Source organism: Taudactylus pleione, unplaced genomic scaffold (assembly GCF_031769625.1).
Source record: "Taudactylus pleione unplaced genomic scaffold, aTauple2 ptg001463l, whole genome shotgun sequence".
NCBI lineage: Eukaryota > Metazoa > Chordata > Amphibia > Anura > Myobatrachidae > Taudactylus > Taudactylus pleione.
The window spans coordinates 91,187-117,687 of NW_028285861.1; the positions used below are offsets into that span (position 1 = coordinate 91,187).

General features: G+C 50.5%; 1 protein-coding gene across 1 annotated transcript in view; it reads right to left on the reverse strand.

Annotated features, from left to right (window-relative positions):
* The window catches only part of STX4 (syntaxin 4), a 37,375-nt gene extending 16,278 nt beyond the window's left edge, over positions 1–21,097 (reverse strand). Inside the window, exons 1-7 of the mRNA XM_088463804.1 lie at positions 20,912–21,097; positions 17,511–17,612; positions 17,295–17,394; positions 14,455–14,529; positions 13,339–13,406; positions 12,817–12,925; positions 9,204–9,277 (exon numbers count right to left, since the gene is read on the reverse strand). Coding sequence (XP_088319930.1) covers positions 9,204–9,277; positions 12,817–12,925; positions 13,339–13,406; positions 14,455–14,529; positions 17,295–17,394; positions 17,511–17,612; positions 20,912–20,941 — 558 coding nt within the window. The 5' untranslated portion in view covers positions 20,942–21,097. The remainder of the gene's footprint in view (positions 1–9,203; positions 9,278–12,816; positions 12,926–13,338; positions 13,407–14,454; positions 14,530–17,294; positions 17,395–17,510; positions 17,613–20,911) is intronic.
* Between the last annotated feature and the right edge of the window lie 5,404 nt (positions 21,098–26,501).

Here is a 26,501-nt window from a genome sequence, read left to right on the forward strand (position 1 = left end):
CCTCACACAGCATCCTCTGCTACATACCTCACACAGCATCCTGCCCTACACACTATAACATACCAGCCAGCAACCTCTGCTACACACCTCACACAGCATCCTGCCCTACGCACTATAACATACCAGCCAGCATCCTCTGCTACATACCTCACACAGCATCCTGCCCTATGCACTATAACATACCAGCCAGCATCCTCTGTTACACACCTCACACAGCATCATCTGCTACATACCTCACACAGCATCCTGCCCTACACACTATAACATACCAGCCAGCAACCTCTGCTACACACCTTACACGGCATCCTGCCCTACGCACTATAACACACCAGCCAGCATCCTCTGTTACACACCTCACACAGCATCCTCTGCTACACACCTCACACAGCATCCTGCCCTATGCACTATAACATACCAGCCAGCATCCTCTGCTACATACCTCACACAGCATCCTGCAGTATGCACTATAACATACCAGCCAGCATCCTCTGCTACACACCTCACACAGTCTACTGCCCTACCCACTATAACATACCAGCCATCTTCCTCTGCTACACACCTCACACAGCATCCTGCCCTACGCACTATAACATACCAGCCAGCATCGTCTGCTACATACCTCATACAGACTCCTGCCCTACGCACTATAACATACCAGCCAGCATCCTCTGCTACACACCTCACACAGCATCCTCTGCTACACACCTCACACAGCATCCTCTGCTACATACCTCACACAGCATCCTGCCCTACACACTATAACATACCAGCCAGCATCCTCTGCTACACACCTCACACAGCATCCTGCCCTACGCACTATAACATACCAGCCAGCATCCTCTGCTACACACCTCACACAGACTCCTTCCCTACGCACTATAACATACCAGCCAGCATCCTCTGCTACACACCTCACACAGTATCCTGCCCTACGCAATATAACATACCAGCCAGCATCCTCTGCTACACACCTCACACAGCATCCTGCCCTATGCAATATAACATACCAGCCAGCATCCTGCCCTATGCAATATAACATACCAACCAGCATCCTCTACTACACACCTCACACAGCATCCTGCCCTACGCAATATAACATACCAGCCAGCATCCTCTGCTACACACCTCACACAGTATCCTGCCCTACGCAATATAACATACCAGCCAGCATCCTCTGCTACACACCTCACACAGCATCCTGCCCTATGCAATGTAACATACCAACCAGCATCCTCTCCTACACACCTCACACAGCATCCTGCCCTACACACTATAACATACCAGCCAGCATCCTCTGCTACACACCTCACACAGACTCCTTCCCTACGCACTATAACATACCAGCCAGCATCCTCTGTTACACACCTCACACAGCATCCTCTGCTACATACCTCACACAGCATCCTGCCCTACACACTATAACATACCAGCCAGCATCCTCTGCTACACACCTCACACAGCATCCTGCCCTACGCACTATAACATACCAGCCAGCATCCTCTGCTACATACCTCACACAGCATCCTCTGCTACATACCTCATACAGACTCCTGCCCTACACACTATAACATACCAGCCAGCATCCTCTGCTACACACCTCACACAGCATCCTCTGCTACATACCTCACACAGCATCCTCTGCTACATACCTCACACAGCATCCTGCCCTACGCAATATAACATACCAGCCAGCATCCTCTGCTACATCCCTCACACAGCATCCTGCCCTACGCAATATAACATACCAGCCAGCATCATCTGCTACACACCTTACACAGCATCCTGCCCTACGCACTATAACATACCAGCCAGCATCCTCTGCTACACACCTCACACAGCATCCTGCCCTACACACTATAACATACCAGCCAGCATCCTCTGCTACAAACCTCACACAGCATCCTGCCCTACGCAATATAACATACCAGCCAGCATCCTCTGCTACATCCCTCACACAGCATCCTGCCCTACGCAATATAACATACCAGCCAGCATCATCTGCTACACACCTTACACAGCATCCTGCCCTACGCACTATAACATACCAGCCAGCATCCTCTGCTACACACCTCACACAGCATCCTGCCCTACGCAATATAACATACCAGCCAGCATCCTCTGCTACATACCTCACAGCATCCTGCCCTACGCACTAACATACCAGCCAGCATCCTCTGCTACACACCTCACACAGCATCCTGCCCTACACACTATAACACACCAGCCAGCATCCTCTGCTACACACCTCACACAGACTCCTGCCCTACACACTATAACACACCAGCCAGCCACCTCTGCTACACACCTCACACAGCATCCCGCCCTACACACTTTAACACACTAGCCAGCATCCTCTGCTACATACCTCACACAGCATCCTGCCCTACGCAATATAACATACCAGCCAGCATCATCTGCTACACACCTCACACAGCATCCTGCCCTACGCAATATAACATACCAGCCAGCATCCTCTGCTACACACCTCACACAGCATCCTGCCCTACACACTATAACATACCAGCCAGAATCCTCTGCTACACACCTCACACAGCATCCTGCCCTACGCAATATAACATACCAGCCAGCATCATCTGCTACACACCTCACACAGCATCCTGCCCTACGCACTATAACATACCAGCCAGCATCCTCTGCTACACACCTCACACAGCATCCTGCCCTACACACTATAACATACCAGCCAGCATCCTCTGCAACACACCTCACACAGCATCCTGCTCTACACACTATAACATACCAGCCAGCATCCTCTCCTACACACCTCACACAGCATCCTGCCCTACACACTATAACACACCTCACACCGCATCCCGCCCTACGCAATATAACATACCAGCCAGCATCCTCTGCTACACACCTCACACAGCATCCAACCCTACGCACTATAACACACCAGCCAGCATCCTCTGCTACATACCTCACAGCATCCTGCCCTACGCACTAACATACCAGCCAGCATCCTCTGCTACATCCCTCACACAGCATTCTCTGCTACACACCTCACACAGCATCCTGCCCTACGCACTATAACACACCAGCCAGCAACCTCTGCTACATACCTCACAGCATCCTGCCCTACGCACTAACATACCAGCCAGTATCCTCTGCTACATACCTCGCAGCATCCTGCCCTATGCAATATAACATACCAGCCAGCATCCTCTGCTACACACCTCACACAGCATCCTGCCCTACACACTAACATACCAGCCAGCATCCTCTGCTACACCCCTCACACAGCATCCTCTGCTACACACCTCACACAGCATCCTGCCCTACGCACTATAACATACCAGCCAGCATCCTCTGCTACATACCTCATACAGACTCCTGCCCTACGCACTATAACATACCAGCCAGCATCCTCTCCTACACACCTCACACAGCATCCTCTGCTACATACCTCACACAGCATCCTGCCCTACACACTATAACATACCAGCCAGCATCCTCTGCTACACACCTCACACAGCATCCTGCCCTACGCACTATAACATACCAGCCAGCATCCTCTGCTACATACCTCACACACCATCCTGCCCTATGCACTATAACATACCAGCCAGCATCCTCTGTTACACACCTCACACAGCATCATCTGCTACATACCTCACACAGCATCCTGCCCTACACACTATAACATACCAGCCAGCAACCTCTGCTACACACCTTACACGGCATCCTGCCCTACGCACTATAACACACCAGCCAGCATCCTCTGTTACACACCTCACACAGCATCCTCTGCTACACACCTCACACAGCATCCTGCCCTATGCACTATAACATACCAGCCAGCATCCTCTGCTACATACCTCACACAGCATCCTGCAGTATGCACTATAACATACCAGCCAGCATCCTCTGCTACACACCTCACACAGTCTACTGCCCTACCCACTATAACATACCAGCCATCTTCCTCTGCTACACACCTCACACAGCATCCTGCCCTACGCACTATAACATACCAGCCAGCATCCTCTGCTACATACCTCATACAGACTCCTGCCCTACGCACTATAACATACCAGCCAGCATCCTCTGCTACACACCTCACACAGCATCCTCTGCTACACACCTCACACAGCATCCTCTGCTACATACCTCACACAGCATCCTGCCCTACACACTATAACATACCAGCCAGCATCCTCTGCTACACACCTCACACAGCATCCTGCCCTACGCACTATAACATACCAGCCAGCATCCTCTGCTACATACCTCATACAGACTCCTGCCCTACGCACTATAACATACCAGCCAGCATCCTCTGCTACACACCTCACACAGCATCCTCTGCTACATACCTCATACAGACTCCTGCCCTACACACTATAACATACCAGCCAGCATCCTCTGCTACACACCTCACACAGCATCCTGCCCTACGCAATATAACATACCAGCCAGCATCCTGCCCTATGCAATATAACATACCAACCAGCATCCTCTACTACACACCTCACACAGCATCCTGCCCTACGCAATATAACATACCAGCCAGCATCCTCTGCTACACACCTCACACAGTATCCTGCCCTACGCAATATAACATACCAGCCAGCATCCTCTGCTACACACCTCACACAGCATCCTGCCCTACGCACTATAACATACCAGCCAGCATCCTCTGTTACACACCTCACACAGCATCCTCTGCTACATACCTCACACAGCATCCTGCCCTACACACTATAACATACCAGCCAGCATCCTCTGCTACACACCTCACACAGCATCCTGCCCTACGCACTATAACATACCAGCCAGCATCCTCTGCTACATACCTCACACAGCATCCTGCCCTATGCACTATAACATACCAGCCAGCATCCTCTGTTACACACCTCACACAGCATCATCTGCTACATACCTCACACAGCATCCTGCCCTACGCACTATAACATACCAGCCAGCATCCTCTGCTACACACCTCACACAGCATCCTGCCCTACACACTATAACATACCAGCCAGCATCCTCTGCAACACACCTCACACAGCATCCTGCTCTACACACTATAACATACCAGCCAGCATCCTCTCCTACACACCTCACACAGCATCCTCTGCTACATACCTCACACAGCATCCTCTGCTACATACCTCACACAGCATCCTGCCCTACACACTATAACATACCAGCCAGCATCCTCTGCTACACACCTCACACAGCATCCTGCCTCACATACCTCACACAGCATCCTGCCCTACGCACTATAACATACCAGCCAGCATCCTCTGCTACATACCTCATACAGACTCCTGCCCTACGCACTATAACATACCAGCCAGCATCCTCTGCTACACACCTCACACAGCATCCTCTGCTACATACCTCATACAGACTCCTGCCCTACACACTATAACATACCAGCAGGCATCCTCTGCTACACACCTCACACAGCATCCTGCCCTACGCAATATAACATACCAGCCAGCATCCTGCCCTATGCAATATAACATACCAACCAGCATCCTCTACTACACACCTCACACAGCATCCTGCCCTACGCAATATAACATACCAGCCAGCATCCTCTGCTACACACCTCACACAGCATCCTGCCCTATGCAATATAACATACCACCCAGCATCCTCTCCTACACACCTCACACAGCATCCTGCCCTACGCACTATAACATACCAGCCAGCATCCTCTGCTACATACCTCATACAGACTCCTGCCCTACGCACTATAACATACCAGCCAGCATCCTCTGCTACACACCTCACACAGCATCCTCTGCTACACACCTCACACAGCATCCTCTGCTACATACCTCACACAGCATCCTGCCCTACACACTATAACATACCAGCCAGCATCCTCTGCTACACACCTCACACAGCATCCTGCCCTACGCACTATAACATACCAGCCAGCATCCTCTGCTACATACCTCATACAGACTCCTGCCCTACGCACTATAACATACCAGCCAGCATCCTCTCCTACACACCTCACACAGCATCCTCTGCTACATACCTCACACAGCATCCTGCCCTACACACTATAACATACCAGCCAGCAACCTCTGCTACACACCTTACACGGCATCCTGCCCTACGCACTATAACACACCAGCCAGCATCCTCTGTTACACACCTCACACAGCATCCTCTGCTACACACCTCACACAGCATCCTGCCCTATGCACTATAACATACCAGCCAGCATCCTCTGCTACATACCTCACACAGCATCCTGCAGTATGCACTATAACATACCAGCCAGCATCCTCTGCTACACACCTCACACAGTCTACTGCCCTACCCACTATAACATACCAGCCATCTTCCTCTGCTACACACCTCACACAGCATCCTGCCCTACGCACTATAACATACCAGCCAGCATCCTCTGCTACATACCTCATACAGACTCCTGCCCTACGCACTATAACATACCAGCCAGCATCCTCTGCTACACACCTCACACAGCATCCTCTGCTACACACCTCACACAGCATCCTCTGCTACATACCTCACACAGCATCCTGCCCTACACACTATAACATACCAGCCAGCATCCTCTGCTACACACCTCACACAGCATCCTGCCCTACGCACTATAACATACCAGCCAGCATCCTCTGCTACATACCTCATACAGACTCCTGCCCTACGCACTATAACATACCAGCCAGCATCCTCTGCTACACACCTCACACAGCATCCTCTGCTACATACCTCATACAGACTCCTGCCCTACACACTATAACATACCAGCCAGCATCCTCTGCTACACACCTCACACAGCATCCTGCCCTACGCAATATAACATACCAGCCAGCATCCTGCCCTATGCAATATAACATACCAACCAGCATCCTCTACTACACACCTCACACAGCATCCTGCCCTACGCAATATAACATACCAGCCAGCATCCTCTGCTACACACCTCACACAGTATCCTGCCCTACGCAATATAACATACCAGCCAGCATCCTCTGCTACACACCTCACACAGCATCCTGCCCTACGCACTATAACATACCAGCCAGCATCCTCTGTTACACACCTCACACAGCATCCTCTGCTACATACCTCACACAGCATCCTGCCCTACACACTATAACATACCAGCCAGCATCCTCTGCTACACACCTCACACAGCATCCTGCCCTACGCACTATAACATACCAGCCAGCATCCTCTGCTACATACCTCACACAGCATCCTGCCCTATGCACTATAACATACCAGCCAGCATCCTCTGTTACACACCTCACACAGCATCATCTGCTACATACCTCACACAGCATCCTGCCCTACGCACTATAACATACCAGCCAGCATCCTCTGCTACACACCTCACACAGCATCCTGCCCTACACACTATAACATACCAGCCAGCATCCTCTGCAACACACCTCACACAGCATCCTGCTCTACACACTATAACATACCAGCCAGCATCCTCTCCTACACACCTCACACAGCATCCTCTGCTACATACCTCACACAGCATCCTCTGCTACATACCTCACACAGCATCCTGCCCTACACACTATAACATACCAGCCAGCATCCTCTGCTACACACCTCACACAGCATCCTGCCTCACATACCTCACATAGCATCCTGCCCTACGCACTATAACATACCAGCCAGCATCCTCTGCTACATACCTCATACAGACTCCTGCCCTACGCACTATAACATACCAGCCAGCATCCTCTGCTACACACCTCACACAGCATCCTCTGCTACATACCTCATACAGACTCCTGCCCTACACACTATAACATACCAGCCAGCATCCTCTGCTACACACCTCACACAGCATCCTGCCCTACGCAATATAACATACCAGCCAGCATCCTGCCCTATGCAATATAACATACCAACCAGCATCCTCTACTACACACCTCACACAGCATCCTGCCCTACGCAATATAACATACCAGCCAGCATCCTCTGCTACACACCTCACACAGCATCCTGCCCTATGCAATATAACATACCACCCAGCATCCTCTCCTACACACCTCACACAGCATCCTGCCCTACGCACTATAACATACCAGCCAGCATCCTCTGCTACATACCTCATACAGACTCCTGCCCTACGCACTATAACATACCAGCCAGCATCCTCTGCTACACACCTCACACAGCATCCTCTGCTACACACCTCACACAGCATCCTCTGCTACATACCTCACACAGCATCCTGCCCTACACACTATAACATACCAGCCAGCATCCTCTGCTACACACCTCACACAGCATCCTGCCCTACGCACTATAACATACCAGCCAGCATCCTCTGCTACATACCTCATACAGACTCCTGCCCTACGCACTATAACATACCAGCCAGCATTCTCTGCTACACACCTCACACAGCATCCTCTGCTACATACCTCATACAGACTCCTGCCCTACACACTATAACATACCAGCCAGCATCCTCTGCTACACACCTCACACAGCATCCTGCCCTACGCAATATAACATACCAGCCAGCATCCTGCCCTATGCAATATAACATACCAACCAGCATCCTCTACTACACACCTCACACAGCATCCTGCCCTACGCAATATAACATACCAGCCAGCATCCTCTGCTACACACCTCACACAGCATCCTGCCCTATGCAATATAACATACCACCCAGCATCCTCTCCTACACACCTCACACAGCATCCTGCCCTACACACTATAACATACCAGCCAGCATCCTCTGTTACACACCTCACACAGCATCCTCTGCTACATACCTCACACAGCATCCTGCCCTACACACTATAACATACCAGCCAGCATCCTCTGCTACACACCTCACACAGCATCCTGCCCTACGCACTATAACATACCAGCCAGCATCCTCTGCTACATACCTCACACAGCATCCTCTGCTACATACCTCATACAGACTCCTGCCCTACACACTATAACATACCAGCCAGCATCCTCTGCTACACACCTCACACAGCATCCTGCCCTACACACTATAACATACCAGCCAGCATCCTCTGTTACACACCTCACACAGCATCCTCTGCTACACACATCACTTAGTATGTCATATAACATCACATTTAATGACACGCATACACACCTCACCTAGGAATTCATATAACAGAATTACTGACACCACTATGTGATAATAGCCTCACACATGGACGTGCCCCCCCACACCATATGATCCCTCTTACATTACATGTGAACACGTCAGTCTCTCCTTTCTCCAGCATCTCTTCGAACTGGTCATCGGTAACACTGTTTCCAGCTGTGGAACAAGAAAAGCATCTTGGGACCCTCAAAACATCACATTGCAGCGCCCCCTGCAGTCCGCTTAGTGTAATCTCTTCTGTCCAGCTCATAATTTACCATTGTATAAGCACAGGAAGCAACACAATATCCACAAAGGGTTGTCGTCCACCCATCCCGCCCAGCGGCCATTTACCCACCCCCACCTAGCCTATATCAGGCAGCTATAATGCTACAGTGGGCAGCCATTCACCCACCCCACCTAGAGAGGGCAACCATTCACCTGGCCTACAGCAGGCAATCATCCACTCACCCCATCCAACCTAGAGCAGACAGTCATCCATCCACCCACCCCACCTAGAGCAGGCAGTCATCCATCCACCCACCCCACCTAGAGCAGGCAGTCATCCACCCACCCCACCTAGAGCAGGCAGTCATCCACCCACCCCACCTAGAGCAGGCAGTCATCCACCCACCCCACCTAGAGCAGGCAGTCATCCACCCACCCCACCTAGAGCAGGCAGTCATCCACCCACCCCACCTAGAGCAGGCAGTCATCCACCCACCCCACCTAGAGCAGGCAGTCATCCACCCACCCCACCTAGAGCAGGCAGTCATCCACCCACCCCACCTAGAGCAGGCAGTCATCCACCCACCACACCTAGAGTAGGCAGTCATCCACCCACCCCACCTAGAGCAGGCAGTCATCCACCCACCCCACCTAGAGCATACAGTCATCCACCCACCCCACCTAGAGCAGACAGTCATCCACCCACCCCACCTAGAGCAGACAGTCATCCACCCACCCCACCTAGAGCAGACAGTCATTCACCCACCACACCTAGAGCAGACAGTCATCCACCCACCCCACCAATAGCAGACAGTCATCCACCCACCCAACCTAGAGCAGACAGTCATCCACCCACCCCACCTAGAGCAGACAGTCATCCACCCACCCCACCTAGAGCAGACAGTCATCCACCCACCCCACCTAGAGCAGACAGTCATTCACCCACCCCACCTAGAGGGCAGCCATCCACCCAACCTAGAGCGGGCAGTCATCCACCCACCCAACCTAGAGCAGGCAGTCATCCACTCACCTCACTACAGCAGACATTCATCCACCCACACAACCTAGAGCAGGGAGTCATCCACCCACCCCACTCGGCCTAAAGTTGATAGCCATCCACCCACTCTACCACCATAACTACAAAGTAATTGTCAACCAACCACGTCAGACCAATATACCCAAACCATCCTCTATTCTCATGAGGTCTATATAAATGGACATTCCCAACAGACCTATATAAACTGATTAAACACATTCCCCATCAGATCTACATAGACCATCCATCCACATTCCCCACCAGATCTACATAGACCATCCATCCACATTCCCCATAAGATCTACATAGACCATACATCCTCATTCCCCACCAGATCTACATAGCACGACCATCCACACTCCCCACCAGATCTACACAGGTCAACCGTCCACATTCCCCACCAGACTTACATAGACAAACCATCCCCATTCTCCCACCAGATCTACATAGACCGACCATCCACATTCCCCACCAGATCTACATAGACCGACCATCCATATTCCCCACCAGATCTACTTAGACCATCCATCCACATTCCCCACCAGACCTATATAGGCCGACCATCCACATTCCCCACCTGGCCTACATAGGCAGTCCACATTACCCACCAGACCTATTATAGGCCGTCCACATTCCCCACCAGACCTACATAGACTGTCCCTCCACATTCCCCACCTGACCTATATAGGCCGACCGTCCACATTCCCCACCAGACCTACATAGACCGTCCATCCACATTCCCCACCAGACCTATATAGGCCGACCGTCCACATTCCCCACCAGACCTATATAGGCCGGCCACATTCCCCACCAGACCTATATAGGCCATCCACATTCCTCACCAGACCTACATAGACCGTCCATCCACATTCTCCACCAGACCTATATAGACCGACCGTCCACATTCCCCACCTGACCTATACTGGCCGGCCACATTACCCACCAGATCTATATAGGCCGACTGTCCACATTCCCCACCAGACCTATATAGGCTGACCTTCCACTTTCCCCACCAGACCTATATAGGCCCTCCACATTCCCCACCAGACCTATATAGGCCAGCCACATTACCCCACCACACCTATATAGGCCAGCCACATTCCCCACCAGACCTGTATAGGCCAGCCACATTACCCCACCACACCTATATAGGCCAGCCACATTCCCCACCAGACCTGTATAGGCCAGCCACATTACCCCACCAGACCTATATAGGCCAGCCACATTACCCCACCAGACCTATATAGGCCAGCCACATTACCCCACCAGACCTATATAGGCCAGCCACATTACCCCACCAGACCTATATAGGCCAGCCACATTACCCCACCAGACCTGTATAGGCCAGCCACATTACCCCACCAGACCTGTATAGGCCAGCCACATTACCCCACCAGACCTGTATAGGCCAGCCACATTACCCCACCAGACCTGTATAGGCCAGCCACATTACCCCACCAGACCTGTATAGGCCAGCCACATTACCCCACCAGACCTGTATAGGCCAGCCACATTACCCCACCAGACCTATATAGGCCAGCCACATTACCCCACCAGACCTATATAGGCCAGCCACATTACCCCACCAGACCTGTATAGGCCAGCCACATTACCCCACCAGACCTATATAGGCCAGCCACATTACCCCACCAGACCTATATAGGCCAGCCACATTACCCCACCAGACCTGTATAGGCCAGCCACATTACCCCACCAGACCTGTATAGGCCAGCCACATTACCCCACCAGACCTATATAGGCCAGCCACATTACCCCACCAGACCTGTATAGGCCATCCACATTACCCCACCAGACCTGTATAGGCCAGCCACATTACCCCACCAGACCTATATAGGCCAGCCACATTACCCCACCAGACCTATATAGGCCAGCCACATTACCCCACCAGACCTGTATAGGCCAGCCACATTACCCCACCAGACCTATATAGGCCAGCCACATTACCCCACCAGACCTATATAGGCCAGCCACATTACCCCACCAGACCTGTATAGGCCAGCCACATTACCCCACCAGACCTATATAGGCCAGCCACATTACCCCACCAGACCTATATAGGCCAGCCACATTACCCCACCAGACCTGTATAGGCCATCCACATTACCCCACCAGACCTATATAGGCCAGCCACATTACCCCACCAGACCTATATAGGCCAGCCACATTACCCCACCAGACCTTTATCTGATTGATCTTTCGCACAAGGTCCAGGGCTGTTGCGGGTGTGCACAGGGGGGCAGTCCGTGGCAGAGATGCATCGTGTTCTGTCCTGTCTCTGCTATGTCATAGAGCAGCAGTCTGATCTGCAGTCACACAGCAGTTGTGCAGCAATGCAGTCATCTTATTACTAAGGTTACTGTAGCCGACTAGCTGCCTGGGCCAGGAATACAACATTGCATTAACATACATCACAATGTCAGACACGACGTACTGATCTGTAGCTGGCGTTTGATCCTGTTGACGTTGCTGTTTCTATACTGGGTCTGTACTGTGTAGCATCTATTCAGGAGCTGGATGAACTGCTGAGAGAGGACCCCGTGCTGCGAGAGACAAGGGGAGAATAGGCCGTCAATGAATAAAAACACATTTCATCTAATACATGATAGCAGTTTAACAGAGCAACTAAACTCAGATGGGACACAAAGCAAATCCTGAAATGCTGCCCAGTTTATTTTTATCTTGTGGGGACATCGACCTACTAATCTTTGTAGGGAATGTTTGTCTGGTCTGCCAGACTCAGGTTATTGCAGCAGTTTAGTGATGAAAGATAGAGGAACGTCACCTTTCCAACGGTCATCAAAGTGAGGGTACGGAAGCCAGAACTATTTAGTTACATATAAGGTACGGGAATCAATGGAATTGGAAACCTGTTCTGTAATACACATGCTTTCTTGTATATTGGCTTTACTAGTCCTGCAGTCACCGTACACCTGTCCCGGTAACCAGATTGTACCTGTGTCTTCTTCATACGTATATGGACTGACCCCCTGATCTCCTCGTCATCCTCCTTCACCTCTAATTCTGCAACAAAGTAAGAGACGAGTACTGTAGTGGTTGACAAGCTGGAAGGTGAGGCCTCACCAATAGATATCCCCGGAGATATACACTTACACAAAGAGGTATGAGGCATGTAATGACCCAAATGCAGTCACCAAAACACGGCAGCATCGGGCACAGATACAACAAGGCAGCATCGGGCACAGATAAAGATTATTACAGGCAGCAGGGAAGGACGAGGCTCGGAGACAGGAGGCACAGACAGCAGGGAAGGACGAGACTCGGAGACAGGAGGCACAGGCAGCAGGGAAGGACGAGGCTCGGAGACAGGAGGCACAGGCAGCAGGGAAGGACGAGGCTCGGAGACAGGAGGCACAGGCAGCAGGGAAGGACGAGGCTCGGAGACAGGAGGCACAGGCAGCAGGGAAGGGCGAGGCTCGGAGACAGGAGGCACAGGAAGCAGGGAAGGGCGAGGCTCGGAGACAGGAGGCACAGGCAGCAGGGAAGGACGAGGCTCGGAGACAGGAGGCACAGGCAGCAGGGAAGGACGAGGCTCGGAGACAGGAGGCACAGGCAGCAGGGAAGGACGAGGCTCGGAGACAGGAGGCACAGGCAGCAGGGAAGGACGAGGCTCGGAGACAGGAGGCACAGGCAGCAGGGAAGGGCGAGGCTCAGAGACAGGAGGCACAGGCAGCAGGGAAGGGCGAGGCTCAGAGACAGGAGGCACAGGCAGCAGAGACAGACTGGAGAGGCAGCAGGGAAGGACGAGGCACAGGCAGCAGAGACAGACTGGAGAGGCAGCAGGGAAGGACGAGGCTCAGAGACAGGAGGCACAGGCAGCAGAGACAGACTGGAGAGGCAGCAGGGAAGGACGAGGCACAGGCAGCAGAGACAGACTGGAGAGGCAGCAGGGAAGGACGAGGCACAGAGACAGGAGGCACAGGCAGCAGAGACAGGAGGCACAGGCAGCAGAGACAGGAGGCACAGGCAGCAGGGAAGGACGAGGCTCAGAGGCAGGAGGCACAGGCAGCAGAGACAGGCTATACAGTCACACACCAGGCACTGTACTTACTTTGCAGTTTGCTGCGGATATCTTTTGCTAAGTGTTTTATCTCTTCACGCGCGGTCTGTAAATCTTTTTTCATACCTGGGATACAGACATATCTATGAGGATTAATCACAGCCTTATCTAGGTATTTACAGCACCTCTAGAGACACACAAGATACAGGAGTCATATGTACCATCACATACGCATGTATGCCTCATATTCTATCTTCCATGTACAAGCAAGCCACTGACCCATGTACAGGTCCCTATGAGGGTGCAGGCGTCAGTGATGTGCAGCTGGTATGAGGGTGCAGGGGTCAGCGATGTGCAGCTGGTATGAAGGTGCAGGGGGTCAGCGATGTGCAGCTGGTATGAGGGGGCAGGGGTCAGCGATGTGCAGCTGGTATGAGGGGGCAGGGGGCAGCGATGTGCAGCTGGTATGAAGGTGCAGGGGGTCAGCGATGTGCAGCTGGTATGAAGGTGCAGGGGGTCAGCGATGTGCAGCTGGTATGAAGGTGCAGGGGTCAGCGATGTGCAGCTGGTATGAGGGGGCAGGGGTCAGCGATGTGCAGCTGGTATGAGGGGGCAGGGGTCAGCGATGTGCAGCTGGTATGAGGGTGCAGGGGGTCAGCGATGTGCAGCTGGTATGAAGGTGCAGGGGGTCAGCGATGTGCAGCTGGTATGAAGGTGCAGGGGGTCAGCGATGTGCAGCTGGTATGAAGATGCAGGGGGTCAGCGATGTGCAGCTGGTATGAAGGTGCAGGGGTCAGCGATGTGCAGCTGGTATGAGGGGGCAGGGGTCAGCGATGTGCAGCTGGTATGAGGGGGCAGGGGTCAGCGATGTGCAGCTGGTATGAGGGGGCAGGGGTCAGCGATGTGCAGCTGGTATGAGGGGGCAGGGGTCAGCGATGTGCAGCTGGTATGAGGGTGCAGGGGTCAGCGATGTGCAGCTGGTATGAGGGTGCAGGGGTCAGCGATGTGCAGCTGGTATGAGGGTGCAGGGGTCAGCGATGTGCAGCTGGTATGAGGGTGCAGGGGTCAGTGATGTGCAGCTGGTATGAGGGTGCAGGGGTCAGTGATGTGCAGCTGGTATGAGGGTGCAGGGGTCAGTGATGTGCAGCTGGTATGAGGGTGCAGGGGTCAGTGATGTGCAGCTGGTATGAGGGTGCAACGGTCAGTAATGTGCAGCTGGTATGAGGGTGCAACGGTCAGTAATGTGCAGCTGGTATGAGGGTGCAGGGGTCAGTGATGTGCAACTGGTATGAGGGTGCAGGGGTCAGTGATGTGCAGCTGGTATGAGGGTGCAGGGGTCAGTGATGTGCAGCTGGTATGAGGGTGCAGGGGTCAGTGATGTGCAGCTGGTATGAGGGTGCAGGGGTCAGTGATGTGCAGCTGGTATGAGGGTGCAGGGGTCAGTGATGTGCAGCTGGTATGAGGGTGCAGGGGTCAGTGATGTGCAGCTGGTATGAGGGTGCAGGGGTCAGTGATGTGCAGCTGGTATGAGGGTGCAGGGGTCAGTGATGTGCAGCTGGTATGAAGGTGCAGGGGTCAGTGATGTGCAGCTGGTATGAAGGTGCAGGGGTCAGTGATGTGCAGCTGGTATGAGGGTGCAGTTATCAGGTAAGTGTGGTTGGTATGAGAATGCAACGATCAGTACAAGAGTGCTGTGATTGGCTATCAGTGAAGTGAAGGCGGTATGAGGATGCAGTTACCAGTTATTTGTGAAGTCTAGTTGGTACAAGTTTGCATCTATTGGCTTCCAGTAATGTCACATTGGTATGAGGGCGCAGATATCACTGCTGTACAGTCAGTGAGAGCATGCAGTGATCAGTGTAATGAGGTCAGTAACAGGATGCAGCTATTAGGGAAGGGAGCTCTGTATGTGGGTGCAGTTATCGGTTATCTGTGAAGTGTAGGCGGTATGAGGGTGCAGTTATCAGTGTAATGAGGTCAGTAACAGGATGCAGCTATTAGGGAAGGGAGCTATGTATGCGGGTGCAGTTATCGGTTATCTGTGAAGTGTAGGCGGTATGAGGGTGCAGCGATCAGTGTAATGAGGTCAGTAACAGGATGCAGCTATTAGGGAAGGGAGTGCTGTATGTGGGTGCAGTTGTTGGTTATCTGTGAAGTGTAGGCGGTATGAGGGTGCAGTGATCAGTGTAATGAGGTCAGTAACAGGATGCAGCTATTAGGGAAGGGAGCGCTGTATGCGTGTGCAGTTATCGGTTATCTGTGAAGTGTAGGCGGTATGAGGGTGCAGCGATCAGTGTAATGAGGTCAGTAACAGGATGCAGCTATTAGGGAAGGGAGCTATGTATGTGGGTGCAGTTATCGGTTATCTGTGAAGTGTAGGCGGTATGAGGGTGCAGCTATCAGTGTAATGAGGTCAGTAACAGGATGCAGCTATTAGAGAAGGGAGCGCTGTATGAGGGTGCAGTTATCGGTTATCTGTGAAGTGTAGGCGGTATGAGGGTGCAGTTATCAGTGTAATGAGGTCAGTAACAGAATGCAGCTATTAGGGAAGGGAGCGCTGTATGCGGGTGCAGTTATCGGCTATGTGTGAAGTGTAGGCGGTATGAGGGTGCAGTGATCAGTGTAATGAGGTAAGTAACGTTATGCAGCTATTAGGGAAGGGAGCTCTGTGTGCGGGTGCAGTTATCGGTTATGTGTGAAGTGTAGACGGTATGAGGGTGCAGTGATCAGTGTAATGAGGTCAGTAACAGGATGCAGCTATTAGGGAAGGGAGCGCTGTATGCGGGTGCAGTTATCGGTTATCTGTGAAGTGTAGGCGGTATGAGGGTGCAGTGATCAGCTACTGGCAGAGTGGTTCGGCCAGTATGTACATGGCATGGGGTATCACTTACTATCTTCAGGCAGCGGCTGGCTGAGGATCTTCACCTGACTGGCTTCCAGTTCTTTTACTTTGCGGCTGAGGGTCTGCAGCGACTCCCGGATCTCTCGAATCTGAATGAAGACAAAGCGGTCGGCAGTCAGCCAATTATGCTGGTGGCATGGGCACGGCGTGCCTCGGTCCGCCCCTCTCCAAGCTGCAATAATCAGTGGCATGGGTTACACGTTACCATTTGGAACAACTGTTGGTCGATCTCCTTTTCCTCAGGGCTGCCATTTGGGCGGCTATCGATAAAAACCTTACACTCATCGGATTCAGAATCAGAGTCGCCCTGAAACATAAAACACACAAAGTGGCACAAACGGCGGGAGACGGGCAGCCCTAATTTACCCATCGCCCACATGCAGCGGGGGGCAGCCAATTTGTCATCCAATAAGAATGCAGCAATGTGGCTCACCGGCTCCTTAGACCGCGAGAACCACTGGCCGCACCGCAGCAATAGCCGGAGACTTTTCTGACACTCTCCGATGTCCCTCAAACCTTTCTCTACTTTTCTCAAAGTGAACGTCCCAATAACAACCGATGACGCGTCTTATGTTTTGCAGCAACGCAAATTTCAACGCCTCAAATGCATTTCTCGCTGTCCGTATCGGTTACAACCATTAAACGAGAACTAACCCCAAAGCTGAAATATCCAAGTATGAAATATAATATCGTTATAACACAATGGGGGGAGTTGTATCAAGCTTTGGAGAGAGATAAAGTGCAGGAGTTGCCCAGAGCAACCAATCAGTTTCTAACTGTAATTTATCTATAACAGTCTGTGACACGACAGACGCTGTCCCGTACACCTCTATGTGGCAAATTTCCCCAGGGATTTCACCCCTGCGCTGACTGGCCTGTTCAGCACCAAGGCCGGAGATCCCACGCCACATGTCCCTCCTGTTATAGTGCCACTAACCCTGGCTGGTGAAGCCTAATGCTGGTTATCAATTTGGGAGGGGACCCCAAGCACTAAAAAGAAAAAAAAAAGAAAAAATTGTATTGATAACACACACAGAAAAAGGTTCTGCGCAGCGGTTTTAAAATCCCGTCATTTTCCCGGCGGGAATGGGACATCAGCAGAGGTTTACAAAACAGCATCAAATCCGATGCTTAGTAAATACCGTGCATCGCGGGCGATACCCAACGATTTCTAAACATCAACCGACTTAGTAAATTTACCCTGCCGTTGGGAGAAGTCAATCCAGCATCTAAATAATAAGACAGCGCCCACTAGTGGATCTTAAGGCCCCAATACATCTAATGGATTGCGTGATCCTGCGATGGGATCGGAGAAGCCGACGGAAATGCAGACCGGCGGCCATTGATGTTCTGCAATCCGTTGCAGCATCGGTGAAACCCACCCTGTTTAATTTCACCGACTTGCAAATCTCGATCATATTTTGATCATGATCGGCAAATCTGTGAAATCCAACATGTTGGATTTCATCGCTTGCGGCGATCCGTTGTTGATGTACGGGGGCCGTTATTTTACTCTAAACACATTAAGTGCATTGAAATCTTGGTAAACACTAGACAATGTGTGTACCCAGCAATGGCACACGTGCTGGACAATACATCGGGTGATCCATACACACTGCCCGATATGTCATTCCCCCCATGCAACCAGAACCATGGTGTCGGCTGTCAGATCAACCTGCCCTGTAATGCGCTGGTCACTATGCACACTGTAACCAGCTACATGGCATGGAAAGGTTTAGGCCGGGTTTGGGGATGGGATTTGGGGGGGTTAACACAACACTGACATCAGACATGAGAGAACTGCCCTCGTTACTTGCTGGACAATCAGTCACTATACACAATGTGACCAGCTACATGCCAGGGACAGGGTTACGCTGGGTTTGGGAATAGGGGGGCACTACTCTGATGTCAGACATGAGAACACTGACCTCATTCCTTGCTGGACAGTCACTATACACAATGGGCCTGCTTCACTACCGTGCGCAGCTGCATATACGCACGCATTCTGCCGATTGTTTCGCACCGCAGTGCGCGAACTGGCCGCTACAATGGGGACTGCGATTGGGGCAGCTACGCAGACCTATTGCAGAGTGATTGACAGGAAGCACCGTTCGCGAGTGGTAATGGGAGGGGTTGGCCGAAAGCATGCGTGCCAGTGCGTTCGCATGGCGTGGGGGTGTGCATAAATTAGCCACTGCGATGGCCTGCGCAGTGTGCAGCCTCATAGCGCGCGTGGCTGTTAGCAATTCCCGAGTAAGGTCAGGGCTTGTGCGAGTGCGCGTGAGGCTGCGATGGTACAGATGGTTTCGCTATTCTGCTAAACATTACGGATGTGTGTAAGGTAAAGTGGGCGTCCTTATGTTAGGCTGAGTTTGCATTGCGATCACAAAGGATTAGCTTGCTATCACAGTGGAACTGCGTGCGTACACAATATCGCGATCCGTGGTGAATTAGGCCCAATGTGACCAGCTACATGCCAGGGGACAGGGTTAGGCTGGGTTTGGGAATAGGGGGGCACTACTCTGTCAGACATGAGTACACTGACCTCATTCCTTGCTGGACAGTCAGTCACTATGCACAATGTGACCAACTACATGCCAGGGACAGGGTTATGCCACCCATACACGGTGCGATAAAAAGAAGACGTACAACATGTCTTATAAGATTTACCTTGAAATTTTACATACGATGTGTTCAAAAGGTGTACGATTTCTCATACGATCATACGATCCAATGCTTTGTTTCACGACTACAAAACGTAAACGAGCGATCGGTTGTGCACATAACAATTACGATTAATCTGCTGGTATGTGAATAGGGAAGGGCTTATCTAGGGGGTATAATAGGCAGCCACCATTTTAGGTATGTTATATACTCTGCTCTGTGACTAGTGAAGCTTGGTTGCGATGCTGCTGCTCGGAACGCCGTCTCTCATGACAAAATGGAGGAGGCGAGTGGATCGTAAATCAGACATCGGATCGTATTACCTGTCAAAAGTGATACGATGTGTGTCACATCGTGGTAAGATAGGGCGCCCTCGTACGGTTTTCCAGTACGAGAGGATATTCAATTATCCTCGCGCATCACCATCGTATGTACACCAAAACAACATACGATGTGTACAATCGCTCGTTACTATCGATCGAAATCGTATAAAAATAACATACCGTGTATGGGTGGCCTTAGGCTGGGTTTGGAGTGGTATTGGGGGGAGGGGGGGAATAACACAACTCTGACGTCAGACATGAGAACACTGACCTCATTCCTTGCTGCACTGTCAGTCACTATAACCAGCTACATGCCAGGGACAGGGTTATGCTGGGTTTGGGGATGGCTGGGGGCCTCCTGGCTAGCTGACTGACACACCAATAGGCTGGCTGACTGACACCACTGGAGGGGCAGATATAACCCTGGCCAGTCTCCCTACAGTACAGTAAGGTGGAGGTTCTCCCAGTACATATACAATATGTAGTACCCCCAGGCTACAGGCAGGCTTACCCAGCTGGAGTGGAACTACAGGTCTCAGCCTTGCCTTGGCTAGCAGGGCGTGCTGGGACATGTAGTCCCCCCCAGCTATACAGAAACATACAGTATGGGATGTCTCACATATCCGAGCTCCTTGGTGCGGTCCCTCATGCTGCTGCTGCTGCTGCACTGCCTGATACAATGTATCACTCCTCAGTACTCCACTTCTGAGAGACAAGAACTTAGTTCCAAACACACTGCGCATGCCCAGTGCGGGCCCCGCCCACTGCACCCTTCCTGCGGCACAGACGTCATACAAAGGAAGGGAGGGGGCAGGACAGGTGCATGCTGGGATACTGAAGGACCCGGATCTACAGATCAGTGATGGTTGTGTGTTTGTAGTATCTAAATGTATATGATGTGGTTATTTAGCAGGATGGGTGGGCTACATGCAATGTCATGTACAATGTGCTCCTTCCCCCCTGTGCAGGGTGGGGGGCTTCATGCAATGTAACCTTTCCCCTGTGCAGGGTGGGGGCTACATGCAATGTCATGTACAATGTGCTCCTTCCCCCCTGTGCAGGGTGGGGGGCTTCATGCAATGTAACCTTTCCCCTGTGCAGGGTGGGGGGCTACAAGCAATATAATTTACAATGTGCTCCTTCCTCTGTGCAGGGTGGGGGGCTTCATGCAATGTAACCTTTCCCCTGTGCAGGGTGGGGGGCTTCATGCAATGTAACCTTTCCCCTGTGCAGGGTGGGGGGCTTCATGCAATGTAACCTTTCCCCTGTGCAGGGTGGGGGGCTTCATGCAATGTCATATACAATGTGCCCCTTCCCCCTGTGCAGGGGGGGGGGGGGGGGCACTCTACTACCCAGATATTACATAGTAAAGTCAGTGAGTCTTTGTAATTCATTTTTGTTTTGTTATAGCAATAGGCAGTTATATAAATAAATAATAGATATATAAATACATGATACAGATATATAAATAAATGATACAGATATATAAATAAATGATACAGCTACAGATATATAAATACATGATACAGATATATAAATACATGATACAGCTACAGATATATAAATACATGATACAGATATATAAATACATGATACAGCTACAGATATATAAATACATGATACAGATATATAAATACATGATACAGATATATAAATACATGATACAGCTACAGATATATAAATAATACAGATACAGCTGCATAAATAAATAATACAGAAATGCAGATTTAGCTGTAAATGCTAATACGGTGTCTAAGTAGGATCCTATAAATTCAGCATGAATCTGCACAGCATGTACCGTATACACATTTTGGGAGGGGTGCTGGCAGGGTTGCTATAATATCCCTTTAATCAGGGAGGCAAAGGGCGTACACTGGTTTTGTGGGTGGCTGACATCTAGTCTGCCTTCCACCTGATCAGCCACAGGACCTGTGTAATGCATATCATTCATATGTGTCCCTGATTAAAGGGATAATCTAGCAACCCTGGGTGCTATGTATGCTCCTCCTGTAGTTCCCCCACCCCCAGGAGAACATACCGAGTACCACACCCAAAAATTACCAGAATATTTGCATAAGCCATATTGCTTTGCAAACATTAAAATAATAATCTTGTATTTCTGCATAATTTGGCCACTATTCAATACGGCATAGTGTAAACTGAATCTAATTTTCAGGGATTGTAACCTCTTGTCCCTGTATTTAAGCACAGTGCAGTCACTGGTTTCCTGTATTATACTGTAAGTGGTATAAGTACATTGGGCAGGAGATCTCGCAGTGGGATCTCTGCAGCCGTGACGGATACAAGCAATGTCAGTAGTGCCCATACTAGTATATTGTTTAGTCTGATGGTGGAAAAGTGGACATGTGACGGAGATAAGGGGGGCCAGCTGGGATAATTGGCTCTGTGTACACCTCCGATATTTTGGGGTCTGCACGTGCACAGGACCCATTTGCAGAACGGGTCGTGCCTTATCACTTGCGGATCTCACAAGTTTGATTGGCGGTGCTGGCCAGCGTTCCCTCAAAACGGGGACGTATTGCCCTCGTTTTCCGGGTGAGACAAAGCTAGGGTCTGCATTGGTGGACGCAGGTTTCCTGGCCTCGCAAGCTGCCGGGAACCGGCCAGCCGGAGTAAGTCTCAGCCTACGCAGACTGGCCAAAGAAGCAGCCGTGGTGGTGATCTGAGTTAGCATTTACAGACGCTGCACTCGAATCGCTAATGCAGCAAGGAGATGTCTATTACCTACAGGCCCCTCCTGTTGCGTTTGAGTTAGACCAGAGGTTTCCAAACGCGGCCCTCAAGGCTCCCCAACAGTACAGGTGTTAGAGATAACCATGGTTGAGCACAGGTGACTTAATTAGTGCCTCCAGTCAATTTGATTTAACACCTGTGCTCAACCATGGATATCGCTAAAACCTGTACTGTTGGGGAGCCTTGAGGACCGCGTTTGGGAACATCTGCTGCTGCTGTGTAACACTGTCCATCTCTTAGTCAAGCCATTAGTCAGTTAAGCTGCAGCCACTGCTGGGTGCTAATGCCACCTGCGATTAAGGGGCAGGGAGAGACTGGGAGCCCCTCTCTCACCTCTGCTACCGACAGGTCAGGTAAGTCTTCTTTGGGGTGCTGGGGCAATAATTAATGTGTTTAATTTGTGTTTTCTGTGGTGGCCAATGTGTTTTATTTTCTACCTGTCAACGTGTATGTTTGTTTTGTTTTTTCCCGTGGGGGTTAATGTGTAGGTTTCCGTTTCTGGGGGAGTCGCTGTGGTTTTGTGTGTGTGTGTGTGTGTGTGGTTTTTTTTTTCCTGGGAGGGCCAATGTGATTTCTTTTATTCCTGTGTGGTCCAATGTGTGTGTTTGTTTGTTTTTTTCCCTTTGGGGACCAATGTGATGTTTTTTTTATTTTCTGTGGGGACAATGTGTATTTAAAAATAAAATAAATAAATAAAGTATTAATTATGGATATAGTTGGAGGGGGGCGTGCTCCAAAGGTTCTCCCACAGGGTGCTAGTAGGCCTGGAGCCGGCCCTCCGGCAGAACAAGGCATCACTTAGTACTTAAGCTGGCTGTACACGCTACAATTATCAGGGCGATCCGCCTAATATCGGCGGATCGCCCCTGTAATTGTAGCGTGTGGGGCGGCGACCGAGGGTTAAATATTGCTCGGTCGGGCATGCCGGATTGTCCAGCATGCCCATCCGATGAGATATTTACCGGTAAACTGTCGGCCGCATCGGGCCGTGTATGCCCAGCCGCGGCCGACAGACAGACATTTCCTGTGTTCCTTCCTACGGAAGGAACAGGGAAATGTCTCCTCCCCCGGGGGCAGAGCGCGGATGTCGGGCTGATACACTGTGAGGGAAATATCACAGTGTATGCCGGCGACATATGCGGCTGGCAGCCGGCCAGATAAAATGTCTGTCGGTCTGACAGGCATTTTATCTGGCCGTGTATGCCCAGCATAAGACACACAATGAGAGTGCCGTAAGTACGATAAGTAAAGAGAGAGGGATTTTTACCTCACTGGTATTGGTATACCGACTGGACCATGGTATGGCGGAAGGTCCCGTTTGTGCCCAATGGGGAGGTGACAGGGCGTGCGTTTCACTTCCTGCTAGCTCCAGGGCCTAATGTACATCTCTGGTGATGCGAATAATTTGTCTGCAACAAACTAACATCCATCCATGACCTCTTTATTTCTAATAACCTCAATCTTCTGGCATTAACAGAAACATGGCTCACACAAACAGACACTGCCTCTCCTGCAGCACTCTCACATGGTGGTCTACACTTCACACATACCTCCAGGCCTGGTAATAGTAAAGGAGGTGGAGTAGGAATACTACTGTCCCAATCTTTTACATACACAGTTATTCCACAGGTACTATCCCTTACATTTACATCATTTGAAGTACATTCTATTAGGACTTTCACTCCTTTCTCTCTGCGCATTGCTGCTATCTATCGTCCACCTGGACCACCCAATCAATTTCTGGAACATTTTTCTGCCTGGCTCCCTCAATTCCTATCCTCTGACATCTCCACCATCATCATGGGTGATTTCAATATCCCCATTGACAGTCCACAATCCCCTCATGCCTCCAAACTTCTCTCCTTAACATCCTCTCTTGGCCTCTCCCAATGGACTGACTCCTCTACTCATCAAGATGGCCACTGCCTTGATCTTGTATTTACCAGACTATGCTCAGTCTCTGATTTCACTAATTCTCCTTTCCCTCTCTCAGATCATAACCTTATCACCTGCACACTCTCCTCCATTACATCAGCCTCAATGTCAAGCAAATCAACCAAACCTCCTCAAACCCGCAGAGATATTAATGCTATTAATTTTGAACAACTATCCACCTCTCTGCAACAATCACTCTTACCTATTTCTACTTTCACTTCTCCTGAGACTGCTGTATCACACCTGAACCAGACCCTAGAACTAGCCCTTGATGAAGTAGCTCCAGCTACCCATCACATTCCGCGTAGACTTAGACGTCAGCCGTGGCATTCCAAATTCACAAGACACCTACAAAAACTCTCACGTAAAGTAGAACGTCAGTGGCGAAAGTCTCATACTCCAAGTGACTTCCTCACATATAGGACTATCTACTACTCTTATTGTAATGCACTGGATAATGCCAAACAGATATATTTCCAATCTGTTATCTCTGCCCAAGCCTCTAACCCCAAGCAACTTTTAATACATTTAAATCACTTCTTAACCCTCCATCACCCAACCCACCTGCTACTATCAGTGCACAAGATCTTGCTTCCTATTTCAAAAACAAGATTGATAATATCCGAAATGAAATGGTATGCACTTCCTCAGCCAGGGTCTTGTTCAATTCCCTACCTGAACCCAATGGCACGTTCTCATCATTTGACCCCACTAATGAAGATGAAGTAGCTACACTCTTCTCATCCTCCTACTCTACTACCTCTCCTCTTGATCCTATACCCTCACAAATCAGTAAAGCTCTGTCTCCTGTGCTCATTCCACACTTAACTAAAATCTGTAATCTCTCTTTCTCTACTGGTATCTTTCCATCACTGTTCAAGCATGCAGTGATCACTCCCATTTTGAAAAAACAAAATTCTGACCCTAATGGTGCATACACACGATCAGATTTTTTCTTCAGATATGGACGATAACGATTTAAAAATCGTTCAGTCGTTCATATCTGAAGGAAAATCGTTCATATCTGACATGCCTGAACGATGGACGATCAACGATGCGCGTTCCCGTTTGTCAGATAACGATATCTGACATCTGATGGGTTTGCAGTCAGACTTGGACGATTCCATTCATTTTAATGCAGTCAAAAATCGTTCAAATCGTTTAGTCGTTCAGTCGTTCATCTGACAAATCTGACCGTGTGTACGCTCCATTACTCTCTCTCAAATTACCGTCCTATCTCCCAGCTACCTTGCCCCTCCAAGCTACTGGAGAGACTTGCCTACACTCGCCTCACACACTTTCTTAACACCCACAACTTATTGGATCCACTTCAGTCAGGCTTTCGTTCCCAACACTCCACTGAGACAGCACTGGCTAAGGTAGTAAATGATCTGGTCACTGCCAAGGCTAAAGGCCATTATTCACTTCTAATTTTTCTAGATCTCTCAGCTGCCTTTGACACTGTTGACCACTCTCTTCTCATACAAACACTACAATCCATAGGTCTTCAAGACACAGCC